Source organism: Nymphalis io, chromosome 8, assembly GCF_905147045.1.
Source record: "Nymphalis io chromosome 8, ilAglIoxx1.1, whole genome shotgun sequence".
In the NCBI taxonomy this organism is placed as follows: Eukaryota; Metazoa; Arthropoda; class Insecta; order Lepidoptera; family Nymphalidae; genus Nymphalis; species Nymphalis io.
In genome coordinates, this window is record NC_065895.1 from 8,714,320 (window position 1) to 8,730,327 (window position 16,008).

The 16,008-nt window shown below is 30.3% G+C and overlaps 1 protein-coding gene across 2 annotated transcripts in view; it reads right to left on the reverse strand.

Annotated features, from left to right (window-relative positions):
- LOC126769997 (uncharacterized) overlaps window positions 1-15,616 on the reverse strand; it is a 38,129-nt gene extending 22,513 nt beyond the window's left edge. For both annotated transcript variants that reach the window (XM_050489094.1, XM_050489093.1), the window contains exon 1: window positions 15,435-15,616. In XM_050489094.1, the coding sequence (XP_050345051.1) occupies window positions 15,435-15,494 (60 nt within the window). In that variant the 5' untranslated portion in view covers window positions 15,495-15,616. The remainder of the gene's footprint in view (window positions 1-15,434) is intronic.
- Window positions 15,617-16,008: the final 392 nt, after the last annotated feature.

Consider the following 16,008-nt stretch of genomic DNA (forward strand, 5'->3'; position numbering starts at 1 on the left):
CGAAAAAATAAAATTATTATATTACCTCGTTAAAAATGTTAATAGTTTTGTTTTGATATTCTTAAAATATTATAAAAGCATTTATTCCATAGCATGAAATATTTTGATTGATTTTTTAAAATTATGAAATGGCACCTAGCTCGATAAAAATATTATCGACTTTAAAAAATGAAAGTTGTGATTTATCTTTTAAAATTTTTATATTAAGTAAACCGATTATATATGTGATATATGTATATGCATTGAATGAGTTCAAATCGTACAATGTATAATTGTGATATGCAATTAGTCTAACAGTCAGATGATATCTTTAGACATAATGAAATGAGATTTTTCCTATTAATGAACCCATGAGAGCGTAACCAGGTATTATAAATTTCTCGAGCATCTCCCATGACTCGGACCAGGAAAAGGATGACGTAAGTATCAAGTATCAGGATAGACTTTCATAGACAACAAAAAAGTTTATTACGTATATCGACATTTCCAAGTAATATCCTGGATATTATCATTACGCTGGTAACTCTTTTTGCATTTTGCGTTTTCTTTACTCAATGTAAGTTAAATAAAAACGTAATGTATATAAATAAACTGTTGAAGTTTCCGTATATACAGCTTTTATTAAGAACGATTGTAAATACAAAACGATACGCAGCAAACATATTATGCATATTTTGAAAATGTATAATTTTCAATTTTCAAAAACGTTTTCATGATGATTTACAACTACGATGAATTACAAATACGGTGTGACTGTTTGTTTAGTTTTTTTTTATTATTTAGCAACGGATCGACGAGAGGAATAGTTTATGAATTGCAGAGTTACTGTTTAGTGTCGAACATTATTAATCGCTAAAAAAACTCCTAAACTACTTAAATTTTATCGCATGTAAAAACATGTTTGCGTGTTTGATACCATCAGTAACTTTACTTAAAACGTTCATATAAATTGATAATAAGTATTAATACTGAACGCACTTATATCACTATAATAGAAAAAAATATTATATATTTATAGTAGTTATTATTATCATTATGCCAGTATCTTTTTTAAAGTGTTTCTACGAAATTTTACACTTTAATCATAGATTTTTACAAATATATGGAATAAAATTATATATTTTTTCATTTAGATCTTATATAATAGATAAGATCTAAACGAAAACTTAACTGTATCTTTATGAGCCTTGAGAAAGTCTCTGTGCGGCATCTATTCACACATGACAAGAGAATAGTAAAATGATGTAATAAATAAACTTGTGGCGTAAATTATGAACTCAGTACTGACATTTACAGAAAAATATATACAATACAACATCACTACCATTTACGGCCTTTGAATCTCATAACTTCTAAGGAAGCATCTTTCATTGCATACTGTACGTTGTTTTTATTTTTAAATACGAACAATGTTGCTAGTTTTATAAACCATAGATTAATAAACACATTTCAAGATACTATTAACAATTATATAGATGTATATATAGTAATTATGCAAAAAAATAAAGGTTTTTAAGAAATAGGTAAAATATATTTAATTTAATATAACATTCGTCAAATAGTTGTTCAGTATTCAAAGCAAATCTTATGTTTATATGTAATGACCAATTAATATTTAAGAGCCATTCTAGATAAGTATGTTCAAATATTGTGCTATGCGTACAATGCAAGTAACGATACCAAGTTTTTTAAAATTGTATTTTAAATGCTTGGATTAAGATATATTTTAGTTTGATCGAATAAACTTGTTGCTGTGTGACCGGAAACTAACATGCGTGCGAACGCTCCGAGCTTTAATAATGAATCAAGCAATATTTGTCTCACTCATTGGCGCCTGCGACTTTAAATATTACTTGTACAATTGTAGTAATTGGCGATTTATATTTATAACAAAAATAGCTCATATTAATTAAAAAATTGTCGCCTGATAATAGTAAAGAATTGATCATTCAATTAATATTAAAACGCATAAAATTTTGAGTTTATAATATTTTAGGTTAAGTTAGGCTAACAAATAATTAATTTAGCCAAATTTGAATCAAAGATTTGATAATAATCCTGTAGTATATGCAACGCTTACTAATTTTAAAAGAGTTAAAGAAATAAATATTATATTAGTCAATGTTTACTGGTGGTAGGGCTTTGTGCAAGCTCGTCTGGGTAGGTACCACCCACTCATCAGATATTCTACCGCAAAACAGCAATACTTGATATTGTTGTGTTCCGGTTTGAAGGGTGAGTGAGCCAGTGTAATTACAGGCACAAGGGACATAAAATCTTAGTTCCCAAGGTTAGTGGCGCATTGGCTATAAGCGATGGTTGACATTTCTTACAATGCCAATGTCTAAGAGCGTTTGGTGACCACTTACCATCAGGTGGCCCATATGCTCGTCCACCTTCCTATTCTATAAAAAAAAAAAAAAAATGTTAAGTTGTAAGTAATAAATATGTTTACCTAAAAACTAAAATTTAAACTAAAATTCCGTTCTTTATGAGTTCAAAAACACAACACTAACGCTACGACTTGTAATTATATCAAAAAAATTTAAAGAGCTCGCCATTACTTATCAATTAAAAAGGTACTATTTAAATATGTGTATAAACCTATACATACTTTTTGAAACGTAAATGAAGTCGATACTAAATCATAAAAGTAACCTTATAATCTTTGAACGTCTAATTGTGAATTGTTAATATATTCAAAATATTTTCCCATCAAGTGCGACTGTGCGTGGATGTTGTGGTAGATGTCGGAATGTTATTAACATAACGCCCGAGGGTTCGAGCCGTCGATTGCATAAGGCAATAAATAAACTACAAAGACAACTCGCAGTGACGAGTAGATACCTATACAGATTTTTAAGTAATTCACGCAAGTCCGAGTTAATACGTTCATACATATTAAGTAAATTATTCACATTAGAATTTAAATTTGAATAGAATATATTATTATACGAAAATATGTCTTCGTTATTTTTGTGACTGTGGTTTATTTCGTTTATCAATGATGTAAAGATTAGATTGTAAAAGTGTTGCGTTTGCTCACAGCTCGTGCGACTTCTATGATCTTGCGATGAATGGTCGTTGACCGCGCACGCGCCCTACGTTAACCACAATTTAAGCCTAGATTCACTGTTTAAGATATTACTTTTTATTGAAGTCAATTTCATTTTCTAGATCAAAGAAATATTGTACAACTGGCGCTATATACAATTTGATACCCAGTAAAATATTATTGAAATATAATTTGGCAAAAATATGTAACTTTAAAATTCCCAACAATGTTTCTTATTTGGGCTAAACATACATAACCTCATAATAATGTAAAATTTATACTATATAATAATATAACTAGAGATTAGTATGGTTGAACGCGCAATCTAAGAAACTACGACTTTGATATGAAAATACAATTAAATAGTATGTTGAGTTATAACGTTACGCTACAATTCTAAGATATGGAGTAGTGAGCAGCAGGGATGTTGTGAATATTCATAACCGTAGTCCGTAACGGAAACCATCGGATATCCGAAATAAAAATCTATCCGAGACGGATAAATAAGTATTTATTTATTTAAATGTAGTTTTGTATTGTATTGTAAAATTGTTAATTTTGTTTTTTGACAGAATTTTACCATGTCATTATTTTTATCACCCTTATACAATTCTTTAATAATCTAAAATCTATTATTATATATTAAATTTTTTTAATATCCATTTCCGTAATTACATATTCATTACATAATTGGTAATCACTAAACAAACTCATAGTGGGTGTACTATATGATGCTATGTATTATAACGACGATGAACGTTCTGTTCGTTTAATACCTCAAGACATATGTTTAATAAATATGTATACAGCTGTTAACATTGCACCTTGACCTATTATTTATGAAGATGTCGGTGACACCGAGATTAAGCTACGCATAGAGAAAAGTTGCGTTACTCACGACGCGCGTGCGTCCATGCGACTTCCCGCTTGCAATAAATGGTCGTTGACCGCACACGCGCCCTGCGCTAACATTACCTCGAATTTATAGCTAGGAAGAAGTTAGGCCTTCTTCAACTGATAACGACAACATCTCTGGTACTAAGAAAGTCAGAATAACATGTTTTAATACTTCACTTGATACGAGTTACTTAAATAACGAAATGTTTTCCCAACAAAATTTGTTTTGAAATCTTAATAAAACCCCTGTAATCATTAGAAAAATAAGCTTTGTTTTTACGCAATAAAAGTCTAATATTTATTATTACGATAGAACGTCGTACGACTCGTAGATCTATTTAACATTATACGACTTCCATAAAAACTTCATAATAAGCCTCTATTGAATCCGAATGGAAACCTGATCTCAATTAAACGCGTTTCTTATCCGTAAATTCATAACAATGTAATTCGTGTTCTGACACAGCACTTGGTATTGTTAGGAAAGGTGCGAACTTTTGCGTTTAGTGTGTCAAAGTTCAGCTTGACCGTTAGGTGTGCAGTCAAGTTCCCAGAAGAGATAATCTAAGACATCGTTCCTATTAATAAAAAAATATCGAAAAATATGTATAAACATATAAGTATTAGTTGTGTTTGTTAATGACGAATGCAGAACAAAAAAATATAATTTCACCGGTTGCGCACAAAGCTATCTCTTTTAATTTTTGTATTTTTTAGTCAGTCGTGTACAAAAACCAATATCATTTGTATTGCATTGTTGATTTAAAATAGTAAAAATACAACGTTAACCTCCAATTTTTTTTAGGCAGTTTAAGAAACGTAATTTATTTCTTTTCGATTTCCGCTCAACGATAATACAATTAATTTTATTTGTCTATACTATATTCCAATAGCAGGAAGAAAAAGGATAAACAAATCTTAGACTTAATTGCTCCTTGCGATTAAATTATTTTTATTTATTACAGGTAGTTATTTAATTAATACATCTTCATTCATAATAAAACGCTATTCAACGTAACTACTTAAACCAACTTTAATTTTACTTCGAAAGTTCCGAAGACAACTTCACCGACATTTAAAACGCAATTTTTCCATGAATCCATAATAGGTACTATAGATTATTTTAGATTCCAATTATGTCATGTCACTGTAAGGTTAAAGGGGTTTATTTATCTTTAATTCCTTCAGCAGTTGGAATCGGCTATAGAGAACAAGATATTGCTGGATATAAGATATAAATGGTGATAGTAGAAAGGTCCTACGCGTATTTTAACAAAGACGACATTGAACCGATACCAACGTATCATTATCGTCCTTTAGAAAATCATTATTCTACAAACAGCATTATCTAAAATACATTACGATTTATAAAATATAGTTTTCTTTCGATGTTCATTAGACAGTGATTGCTTTTCCATTATTTACAGTGATTTACTTTTTCTTTATATTATTAGGTACGTCTCGACACAACTGATTGGATCGTGCTGCGAAAATTACAGCCACTTTCTTTGATAACAACATAATAGCTTGTGAAATTATTGAATAGGAGAAGTCGACTGTACCTTCATTAAGGTAGTTGCTACCGTGGAAGTCGTTCTATAAGAGTTTAATAAAAAAAAAAAAAAAACGATTGCTTAATCAAAAATTTTATTATTTAATATAAACACTTTTTTTAATTTATTTTATAGCAACAATATACATTTGTATTTTGTCAAGCACAGATAAGTAACATTAATAAATATTATTAATTCATAAGATTAATTAAATGTGATACGATAAATACTTTTAGTAACAACTTTTAAGATAAAATGTAAGTGATCTACATAATTCTTCGCTCGTATCTTTAGGTATAATCACATATTTACTTAATTTATTTTAAGCCATCAAAATATAATCTTGAATGTTTTCATTCGTCGTTTAAGATAACCTTTATCTTAAGAGTATTGAATGTCAAGTTAATATACCTAGTATCAATATCGCCGTTCCCCAAGAGACCCACGCGCGTCTCCCCAAGACTACCCCGTCTAGACTATCCGTATCAACTTATCTAATTTTAAACGTTCGCAAACGAGGTGCTTTTGACATTTGTGAGCACGCATTTTTCGAAGGACATATATTTTCTTTTACTGTCACAATTTCATTCACATGTATAATTCTAACAAAAAGTAAGTTTATATGTGAAAAGTTTCATACTTTCACCCTCAAAAATTTATTATTGTAACAAACAATAATACATGAGAAATAACAATTGTCATTGTGACTAAACAAGTTTGTACAAATCATTGTTGTTGGATTGAAAATTATGTTTACACAGAGAGCTGATTTTTTTATATAATATATCTCGAAAATTAACACACATATATTTCAAATCACATAGCATGCTGACTTATATATATCAGAATTATCTAAATTTTAAAATATATAAAATAATTGTTTCTCAATACATAATGTTTTATTTTTTATTTTTAAGTTTTATTATTATTCATTATTTTAATTTTAATTTATATAACTATTTTTATATTATACTTAACTCACATTTGCACAATTTATTCTTAGTTTAACCATTGTTTACCTTTTTATAGTTCCTATGTTTTTTCATTGACTACCACTATGTAACATTTATTTTTATAATTTCTGTTTAGTCATTATTTATGTGCTTGCTGTGGTTTCCTTTAATTGAAGGAGCACACATATTTTAAAACACTATTCCACGATGTATTGTACTCGTAAGTGTTTTCTTTCGATATGTATCCTTTGTTGGAGATCCTTAATAAACAAATAAATAAATCACATTTAGAAGATAAATATTTCGTAAGATCACAGGATTACAAAGGTAGAGAAGTACCGTACCTACTTTATACACATACGAATATTTTATTCAATTATGGGAGCTTTTGACCGGTCAATATTATGAAAACATGTCAATGGGGTTCGTCTCCCTACTTTTGGAATCTAATCTTCGTCCCGATCCGAGTACGATTTAGTGTAGACATTATAAATGAGTATTACTGTTAATACTTTTCTATTAGAAACTTCTATGAATCATTTCGGGCGTCGTTAGGGCTATATATAATATTTACAAACAATAAGTCTTAAGGAAAGGATGAGGTATGGGATTATAGATTTAATTAACTGAAAAATTTAAAGGATTTTTCTGCATTAATTTACATTATGTTCAATATTTTCATGACTAAACAAAAATTACTATTGCATCTTTTCCGTTATCATAAAATATTTAATCAAAAATTTAGTTTTTCACATTTTATAATTATGTTTTCAACAACAAAAAGAAAGCAAGATCATTTTGTCGAAATAATTAATTTGCGATGTCAATGTCGAGTGTAACAATTGTCCCCATAAACGAACGCGTGTTCGACCATCGGGATTATTTGCTAAGTTATAGAAATTCTGCGAGTATTTCGGACAGTGATTTATAAAGGGGGTGTGCCACCCTCACGAGGGGCACGCACTGGCCACCACAATATCACAAACATTGATTTCTGCAATCGAGAGAAAAATTTGTCCGAAAATCGTAAGTCCAATTAATTGCAACTCTATTACGTTTTGAAAACAAGTCAGTCATAAGGTCGAAATATTAAAAAAATATTTTCTTCGATTGCAGTTAGCTTGCTTAAAAGCTTTTAGGAAAATAAACAAATTTTTATTTGTAAGAAATAAAACAGCTTGTGAATAGATTTTATTTTTAAATACACTTTTTTTTCTAATACTATTCTTGACTAAGCAACTTTGTTATCTGTCATGTGATTGTGCAATTAAATAACAAAACTTGCCGTTATGCTCTTATTCATGTTAACATCATCTTTTGTGTGGGAACTAACTGTGTTAATTAATGACGGCTATCCTGATTAATTTTTCTCTTGTCCGGAGTAAGTGGGTCGTGTGTTGGTCAGATGGTAAAGCGGATAAGGTGCTTGCTCGGATTGACCGTAACGAGTTTTTTGCGAACGGTCTTGTATCTACGACATGCTGACATCGCCTGTCATTTTATAATTGAATTAAACGCTGATATGGCAAAAGAGTTGTACCAATTATCATTCGCAAACATTTGGCTATTATTTTAATTTGAACATCTTTATAATGGATCACCTCTTGACAGGTATAAGTGGAACGAAATACGGGTCTGCCTCAATGAAACTAATTGAGAACATATTTTCGGGACAAACCGTTATAGAAATTTGGAATCAAAAATATTTTTAAAATTAAAAAGATAGCGTACTAGTTTTCGCTCGCGGCTTCGACCCGTGGAGCAAATGTTAGGCTTAAAAAATCCTTGCAAGCTTGATTCTTGATCAAAATCGGTTTAGTGGTTTAGCTGTGAAAGTGTAACAGACATATAGAGATACATTTACATTTATAATATTAATATAGATGTTTATTAAAATATTAACAACATTAGTATAGCTATTAAAATTGTATATGTATGAGTAGTCAAAGAATATTTAAGAGAAATATTGTTACGGTTTTTTACAGTTTTATTATAATCGTGACTGTAAGGTTGAGCCATTATTCATATTTTATTTACTTTGTAAAACAAACACACACACACATATACGAAAAGTTTTGAAATAATTTCAATCGTTTACTTACATAATTATCAAAAACGTATATATACATCAAGTAAAAATAAAACAAATCGATAGTTGGAAGTTCCAGGCGGTTCATATATGGATCGATAGGGCAAACAGGGTCGCAGGCACACCTACCTGACCACGCAACGGTACTGCTAAGATCAGCCATTTCACCAGCATACGAAGGCTTGATTTAATGCTTCTAAGCCTCAGGTCAACTCACCATAAAGGTGCCTGGATTTATTGAATCGGAGAACATATTCAACATTTAAACGTTAGATCATAACTATTTACAACGGAGAATTTGTTGGGAACATAAATTAAATTATAAAACATATATAACAATTTATTTATGTAATAACCTAATTTTACCTTTTAAAGTTTGTAATTAATGTGCCTATGTTATTATAAATGTATTCGTATTATATTACAATTAAGTTATTTTATTATTTCCGGTACAATAAGGAATAGACGCTTATTCTACCGGGACGAATAAATAATCGACATGAAACTTTTATATCGTAATACCGATAACAGTCCTGGTATACGCGTCGCTCGCCAATAAAGCTACTTGTCGGCGTGATTTTTTTCATCTTTAACAATCAATGTTATATTTGAGTCAATTTACACAAATCCTAAATTAATTAATTATACACCTAAACATTCCTCATGAAACACTCAGCTTATTGGTGAAAAAAATCCATTCGGTAGTTCTTGAGATTAACGCGTTCAGACAGACAAACGCGGTTGAGTACTTCGTTTTCTAATACGTTAGTGATAATATCTGTATATTTACACCTATACTATATATTATTTACTTATTGCAATTAGTATTTATAAATGAATATTGGTACGCCAAACAGCTATATTAAATTTCATGTCCCTCTATAAAAAGGTCGCCAGGAAGAGATCGCACATTAGCGATGAAACTGCTATTAATACGGTGTTTTGTATTTTTTTTTTACTTTTAAATGTTTTTATTCTGTTGGTATACAGTAACATAGTTTTGTATTTCAATTAAATAGTAACAGCCTGTTAATGTCCCACTGCTGGGCTAAGGTCTCCTTTCCCTTTAGAGGAGAAAGTTTGGAGCTTATTCCACCACGCTGCTCTAATGCGGATTAGTAGACTACACATGTGGCAGAATTTCAATGAAATTAGACACATGCAGGTTTCTTCACGATGTTTTCCTTCACCGTCAAGCACGAGATGAATTATATACACAAATTAAGCACGCGGAAATTCAATGGTGCTTGCCCGGGTTTGAACCCACGATCATCGGTTAAGATTCACGCGTTCTAACCACTAGGCATATTCGAATCTCAGCATTATTTCAATTAAATGATTATCTTAAAACACAGAAAATACAAAATATATGTAGGTAGGTACATAAATTAGCTTTTTAATTATGTTCTGAGTAATTTGTATTTAATTTAAAAGCATTTTATTTAATTAATATTAATAATAAATAGCTTCAAATTTAAATACCTCATAAAACTAACAGGCAGCGATAGGTATAACACTCTTACAGATATATACGACTTTTTAAAACCTAATTCTGGATAAATCAAAAAGATAATGTTGAAGTTAAATTGATTCAAACGTTCCATTGTGTTTTGATGAAAATCTTTTTATGGCATTCTAACGTTTTCTTTTATTGAATTATAATGGAATTGGATCAACAATTAAACGATCTTTGTATAGCGTATCAAGAATATCGATGTTCGACTTACACGATTAACTTATACGGTGATGAACAAATTTACTATAATCCCGTTATAATGTATTTCCGAAATTGATTCTCTACATAAATGTTTAGTGCTTAAATAAAATAAAATAGAAAATTATTGTTGTAATAACGTTTATATGTAAATCATGATAGATTTGAAATATAAAATAAAGTACGTACATTCATGAGGTAATAAAAATATATTGTTAATTATGAAGACAATAAAACATGTTCGTTAAATGAATGAAAGTGTTTTGACTTTGCAAATCATGTACAAGTAAAGGAAAATGTTGTATTGGAATTATATTATTAATTGTGGAATAAAATGTTATGCGATACTTTTAAGTGTTTTACCTTGTTTTGCTATAACTTATTATACGTAGATAGTCACGGATTATTTATATTAGCAATATAGGTCTGTCTATGAGAACACTCAAACTAGGGGCCCCACTGCCCGTAAAAAAAGTAAGCAAAAAAATATTTTATATTTTTAATTTTAAATATAATACAATTTTACAAGAATATAATATATAACTGATACATTATTTACTTCAATATTGCCGAGATATTAAAACTTGGTAGTCTAAAGTTAAAACCTAGAGATCTAGACGCGTGAGACTTCTTTGCCCTAGGGGTCTAACATGCCCTAAATCCGGCTCTTAATATAAGCGAAATAGTCATATCCAAACGAGTATCATACAAAATACAATAATATGTTCAGTTCATTAATGATGATTGTATTACATACAAGTTTTGCTTTTTGATTTAACTGTTTGAAGTGAGTTCAATATATTTTTGATATGATGATAATATATTAAAAGTATCAAGATTTTTACACGCTGTATATTTTCACACGTCATTATTTAAACAAATACAGAATAAAATTTTAACGTACCTAATTTCATTCGTCGTATCGAAATATAAAAAGCCGAGATGGCCTAGTGGTTAGAACGCGTGCATCTTAACCGATGATCGTGGGTTCAAACCCGGGCAAGCACCACTGAATTATCATGTGCTAAATTTGTGTTTATAATTCATCTCGTGCTTGACGGTGAAGGAAAACATCGTGAGGAAACCTGCATGTGTCTAATTTCATTGATTTTATGCCACATGTGTATTCTACCAACCCGCATTGGAGCAGCGTGGTAGAATAAGCTCCAAACCTTCTCCTCAAAAGGGAGAGGAGGCCTTAGCCCAGCAGTGGGACATTAACAGGCTGTTACTACTTACTACTATCGAAATATATATATATATATATATATATTTTTGTAAATATGTGTAATCTGATGATGAGACAAAAGAGCATGTTTTTTACAAATAATTTAGATCTGGATGGATTTCCAATCTCTATTGCTTTTAGGTGATTGTAAACTTTAAAATGAAAAGTCATGCAAACGTGTGATTAACAATTCAAAGCGGTTGATGCAAAAAATAGTTTCGGAGATGAATATCGACAAGAAGTCACGATTTTCGTCGTATAATCTCTACTTTCACAGTAAATATTTTGCAGCATTTTCGGTAAAGTCAATAAATTACATCTTTATCTTTTTGTAGCAGCCACCCGTCTTGAATAGCTTGATTTCACTTTATTGAAAATCAATTGTAAGCATAACCTTTAAAAAAGCCTTTAAAAACTTCTTATTTTTTATTAAATAGATATAATATTAATTTGAGAAACAAAAATACTTAATAAAAAAAATAAAAGAAAAATTATTTATCTTAGTATATATATCTTTTTCCGTCAAATTTGATATTAGTTAAAAACCGCAGAACGCCTCATGACTATATATATTTTTATAATAAAAAATAAGACTATTTATTATAGATACTTTCTTGTTTTCCAAATTCTATCGAACGTTTATTACTTAAAACTAGGACGCAAGCCTTATATTGAATTTTTACGAACAGATCTGTATTGTTCGCTTCTCTAACTGTGTTAACTATCATTCGCATATCACAGACAATGTAAGAAGAACTGACACTATCGCTCTGAATCGTAATTAAAGATAAAAATATGAATTCAATTCAGATAACAAATTAAAATGCTTTCCGCTAATATATCTTATTATGACATATTAATTAGATGAGCCTAGAGGAAACCATATAGCGATTGTCAAATTCTTTAGAAAAGGTCAAATGCCAAATGTATTGAAATAATATATGAATTTGTTTTAATTACGTGATCAACAGAATGAAATGATGCAGAAATGTTTCAACCCACAGATATGAACGAATGAATCGAATAAAACGTAACATAGATAAAGAGATAACCATTTTTATAGCGACAGTAACTATAAAAATGATTTTCTCTTACAAATCTTAATAATTTTTGGTTAGTGTTTCTGTCGGTTGGAATTCATCTATTTTCATTTCAATACAACACAGTCCAATTGTTGATCATTGAATTGAATCGCTTCAACAATCGTCAAGTAAAGGAAAATGTTGTATTGTAATGTCGAATTCAGTTTATCTAGCCCCGCAGGTCATTCAACGATTGGTTTGTGGATATACAAAATAATGTTTTGTGTGATGAATTTTACTGTTTGTGAGCCTGAAGTCGAAAATAAAACAATCATTTAAATAAAGTCTATTAGCTTTAGTAATGGAAATTTCTTGGTAAAGATGCACACGACAAACAAACATTACGTGTAAGACAATCGCAAGCTTCAATAGCGAAAATAATACCGAGCGGTGTTAACCACAACAGCATTTGCTAAGTAGGTACAATATATAAATATGTGTGTTTATGTACAAAGTAAGTTATATGTACCTAGTTTTAACCTACGTTTTTTCTTTATAATGTTTGAAAATTATTTATTATGACAAGTAGGTAGTAGATATTAACATGTTTCTATATTAAGATAAAATATAACAATACCTTTGACCTATGGTACTGCTTGTTTTCAATATGCAAGACAAACAGTTCGAAAGTATCTAAAGGCTGATCTAATGGTTTTGCAGCATCAAAGAGTGTAGCAATAAAAACAGATCGCGTAGGTAATTGAGCACCCTCCCGACATTCCCTGATTGCACGCTCGACAATTCCCACGCCTATGGTCCATCCTTATAGCGCATTTCTTATATAACTTCAATCAAAATTCTGTAAAGTAGATGAGCTATTACACCATCGATAATGACGTAGAAGGTAATATAATTACTACATCGATTCGACGCGGTGTCGGATTCTCTATCGGTGTAATACGAAATTTTACGGAATTTATATGCTTCGTTGTGGTGTCATTTTTTTATGAATGGACAAATGAAAGAGATGATGATAAAAAATGCTATTGCATTCTATTAGTAAAAAGAAAGCTTTAGCATAGCCGAGATAAAACTTTTTATCCGGTACATATTCTTATTATAAGAGCGATATATCTATAGGTATGCAGGTGCGATGGAATATTGCACGAGAAACAGTTCTTTGCAAAAGTGAAAAAAATAAATTAGAGTAAACTTATCTTATAACAGTATTTGACGTATTCAGCTCAGGTATGCAAAGATTTTCTTATTGTAAATGTTCATATGTGTTTTTTTGAATAATGTCATTTTTTTATATCTTTTAATATCAAATGAGAAATTCTTGAATATACCTTTATAAATTTATTCTGTGTATCTCGGAAACGGCTGTAACGGCTCAAATACTGTATTCACATAAGGTTTTGCTTTTTGATTTTAGGTATCTACATGTGTCCTTGCTGAAAATAACGCAATGCATGTCACAAAAAAACTACAATTTTTTTATAACTTATTAAATGTTTACAACCCAGGTATCAGGAGTGCCCAGGTAATAATTTAACTTAATTAGCATATACATACCTATATACATATGGTATGTATGTATGTATATAGGTAGAGGTATACAAAAGATATTTTTATATTATTATGGAGTAAAAGTCAAATGAAAACTCAATAATGACTGCAAAAAGTTTCATTTTTAAAAAGAACAAACGCAGCAAACAAACGTCGGATAAAACACAGGTTCCGAGAGAGTACTAAATGTAAGTTTGAAGTAACTCCTTGAGCTTGCTCGCGTGCTCGAGGATTCTTCCAGTAATCTTACGGTTATGAATAGGAATCATGTGAAGCAGAGCTAGTAATTGGGTGCACCCGAGCGGCTCAAGTAATTGATATGTCAGCCTAGCGGTTCTTCAGCGTTGTGTGCATTTATCTACGCCCTTCTATATAGACATAATATAGTGATCCGAACTTAAGGCGTATTATTACGTTGAACGACTTCGATGCTTCTGGCTAAGTCCAAATGAACTATTAAAGCTGCAATACTGTATGAAATAAATAGCCATATTATCATCATTATCATCATCATCATCATTAGAAATCAACTAGTAAGGTTAATCTTTCTTAATTAACCTATTACGTCAAGTTTATAACTAAGTAAATTGGTACGATTTTCTCCATACATTTCACGATTCATTACAGTCAATTTTTTCGAATATGTATATATATATCACGAGAAGTGCCCGCTACTACGTTACTACCAATAGTTTGATAGTCGATTTTCTTAATCGTTTGAAATCTCTTTCTTTTGAAATTATTTTTCGTATAATGTATGTGTTATTTAAGTTTAATTAATATTAGAGATGCAGGGATAGAGGAAAAAATATTTTCGAGCAAATTTAAAGTGGAGACAGAAACTCTCTGTAACTATACCGTAGTTAAAAAGCCATGTCTAAAGGTAAAGAAAGAACCTTTAAGAGAACATTTTGATCTTTGTGTGCTATGTAAGAAAAATAGCAAAATATTTTCATCGAAAAAAAAATTTTGTGCACAAGTTCGAAATTGAAAGTTTATTTTCTTTCATACGATTGTTTTCTTTTGTTGAAGGTCGTGTATGTTTTCAGAGAAGAATATTTTGCATTGTCGTTTTTTTTTTCAATACCAACTTTTTGGAATTGAAAAATTCGATAAATCATCATCAATATTGGTAAATCCGAACTAATAAAATCCGAATAATAAAAATCGGATTGTAATGGTAATATTATGATTAGATAATTTAATTTTGCAACTTCAAGAATTAAAGACTGTCTTTTTCATTAAAGTACCTCTACCCACCACATGAATATCATAATTGTTAGGCTAAATGTTTGAGGTATATTTTTAACATATTTGTCACATAGGGATTCTAGGAATGTTTTTAATAACTTACCAAAATATTCATTACGACGAGCCACTGCAAAAGCATAAGGAATCTAGATTTTTTATGCATTGTCCTAGAGAAACACTGCAGCTTTTAAATAAGTGGTTCTTTTATGTTATGGTGTACGAATCGCGCGATCGTCGTTCCCGCCAAACGGTTGAGCCCGGTGTACACGAGTGTATTGTGACGGCTTGCCCGCTAAACTGAAGGAGTAAGCACCGTGAGAGCTTCGCGAACCGTCTCTGAATGGCCCACTCTACGGAGGGAGAAATGGCGGGAGGGACGTTCTTGTAGGGGAAACCGCGTCAACCGCCTCCGGTAATTCACTAAGAAAAGTTATTTTTTGATTGCCTCAGAGGGTCCTTGGGGTACCTATAGAAAGTGAAAACGATTTTTGCAATACTATAGATTTTCTTACTATATATTTCAAATAAATAAAATTATATGTAAGCTAACGTATATTATATTTTAATTAAGTAATTTAATTGTAACCTCATATTTGATTCGAACTTAAATATAAAAATTAAATTTTTACGTACCTAACTACCTACCTACCTACTCTAGCTTATTTAACGAACACCTT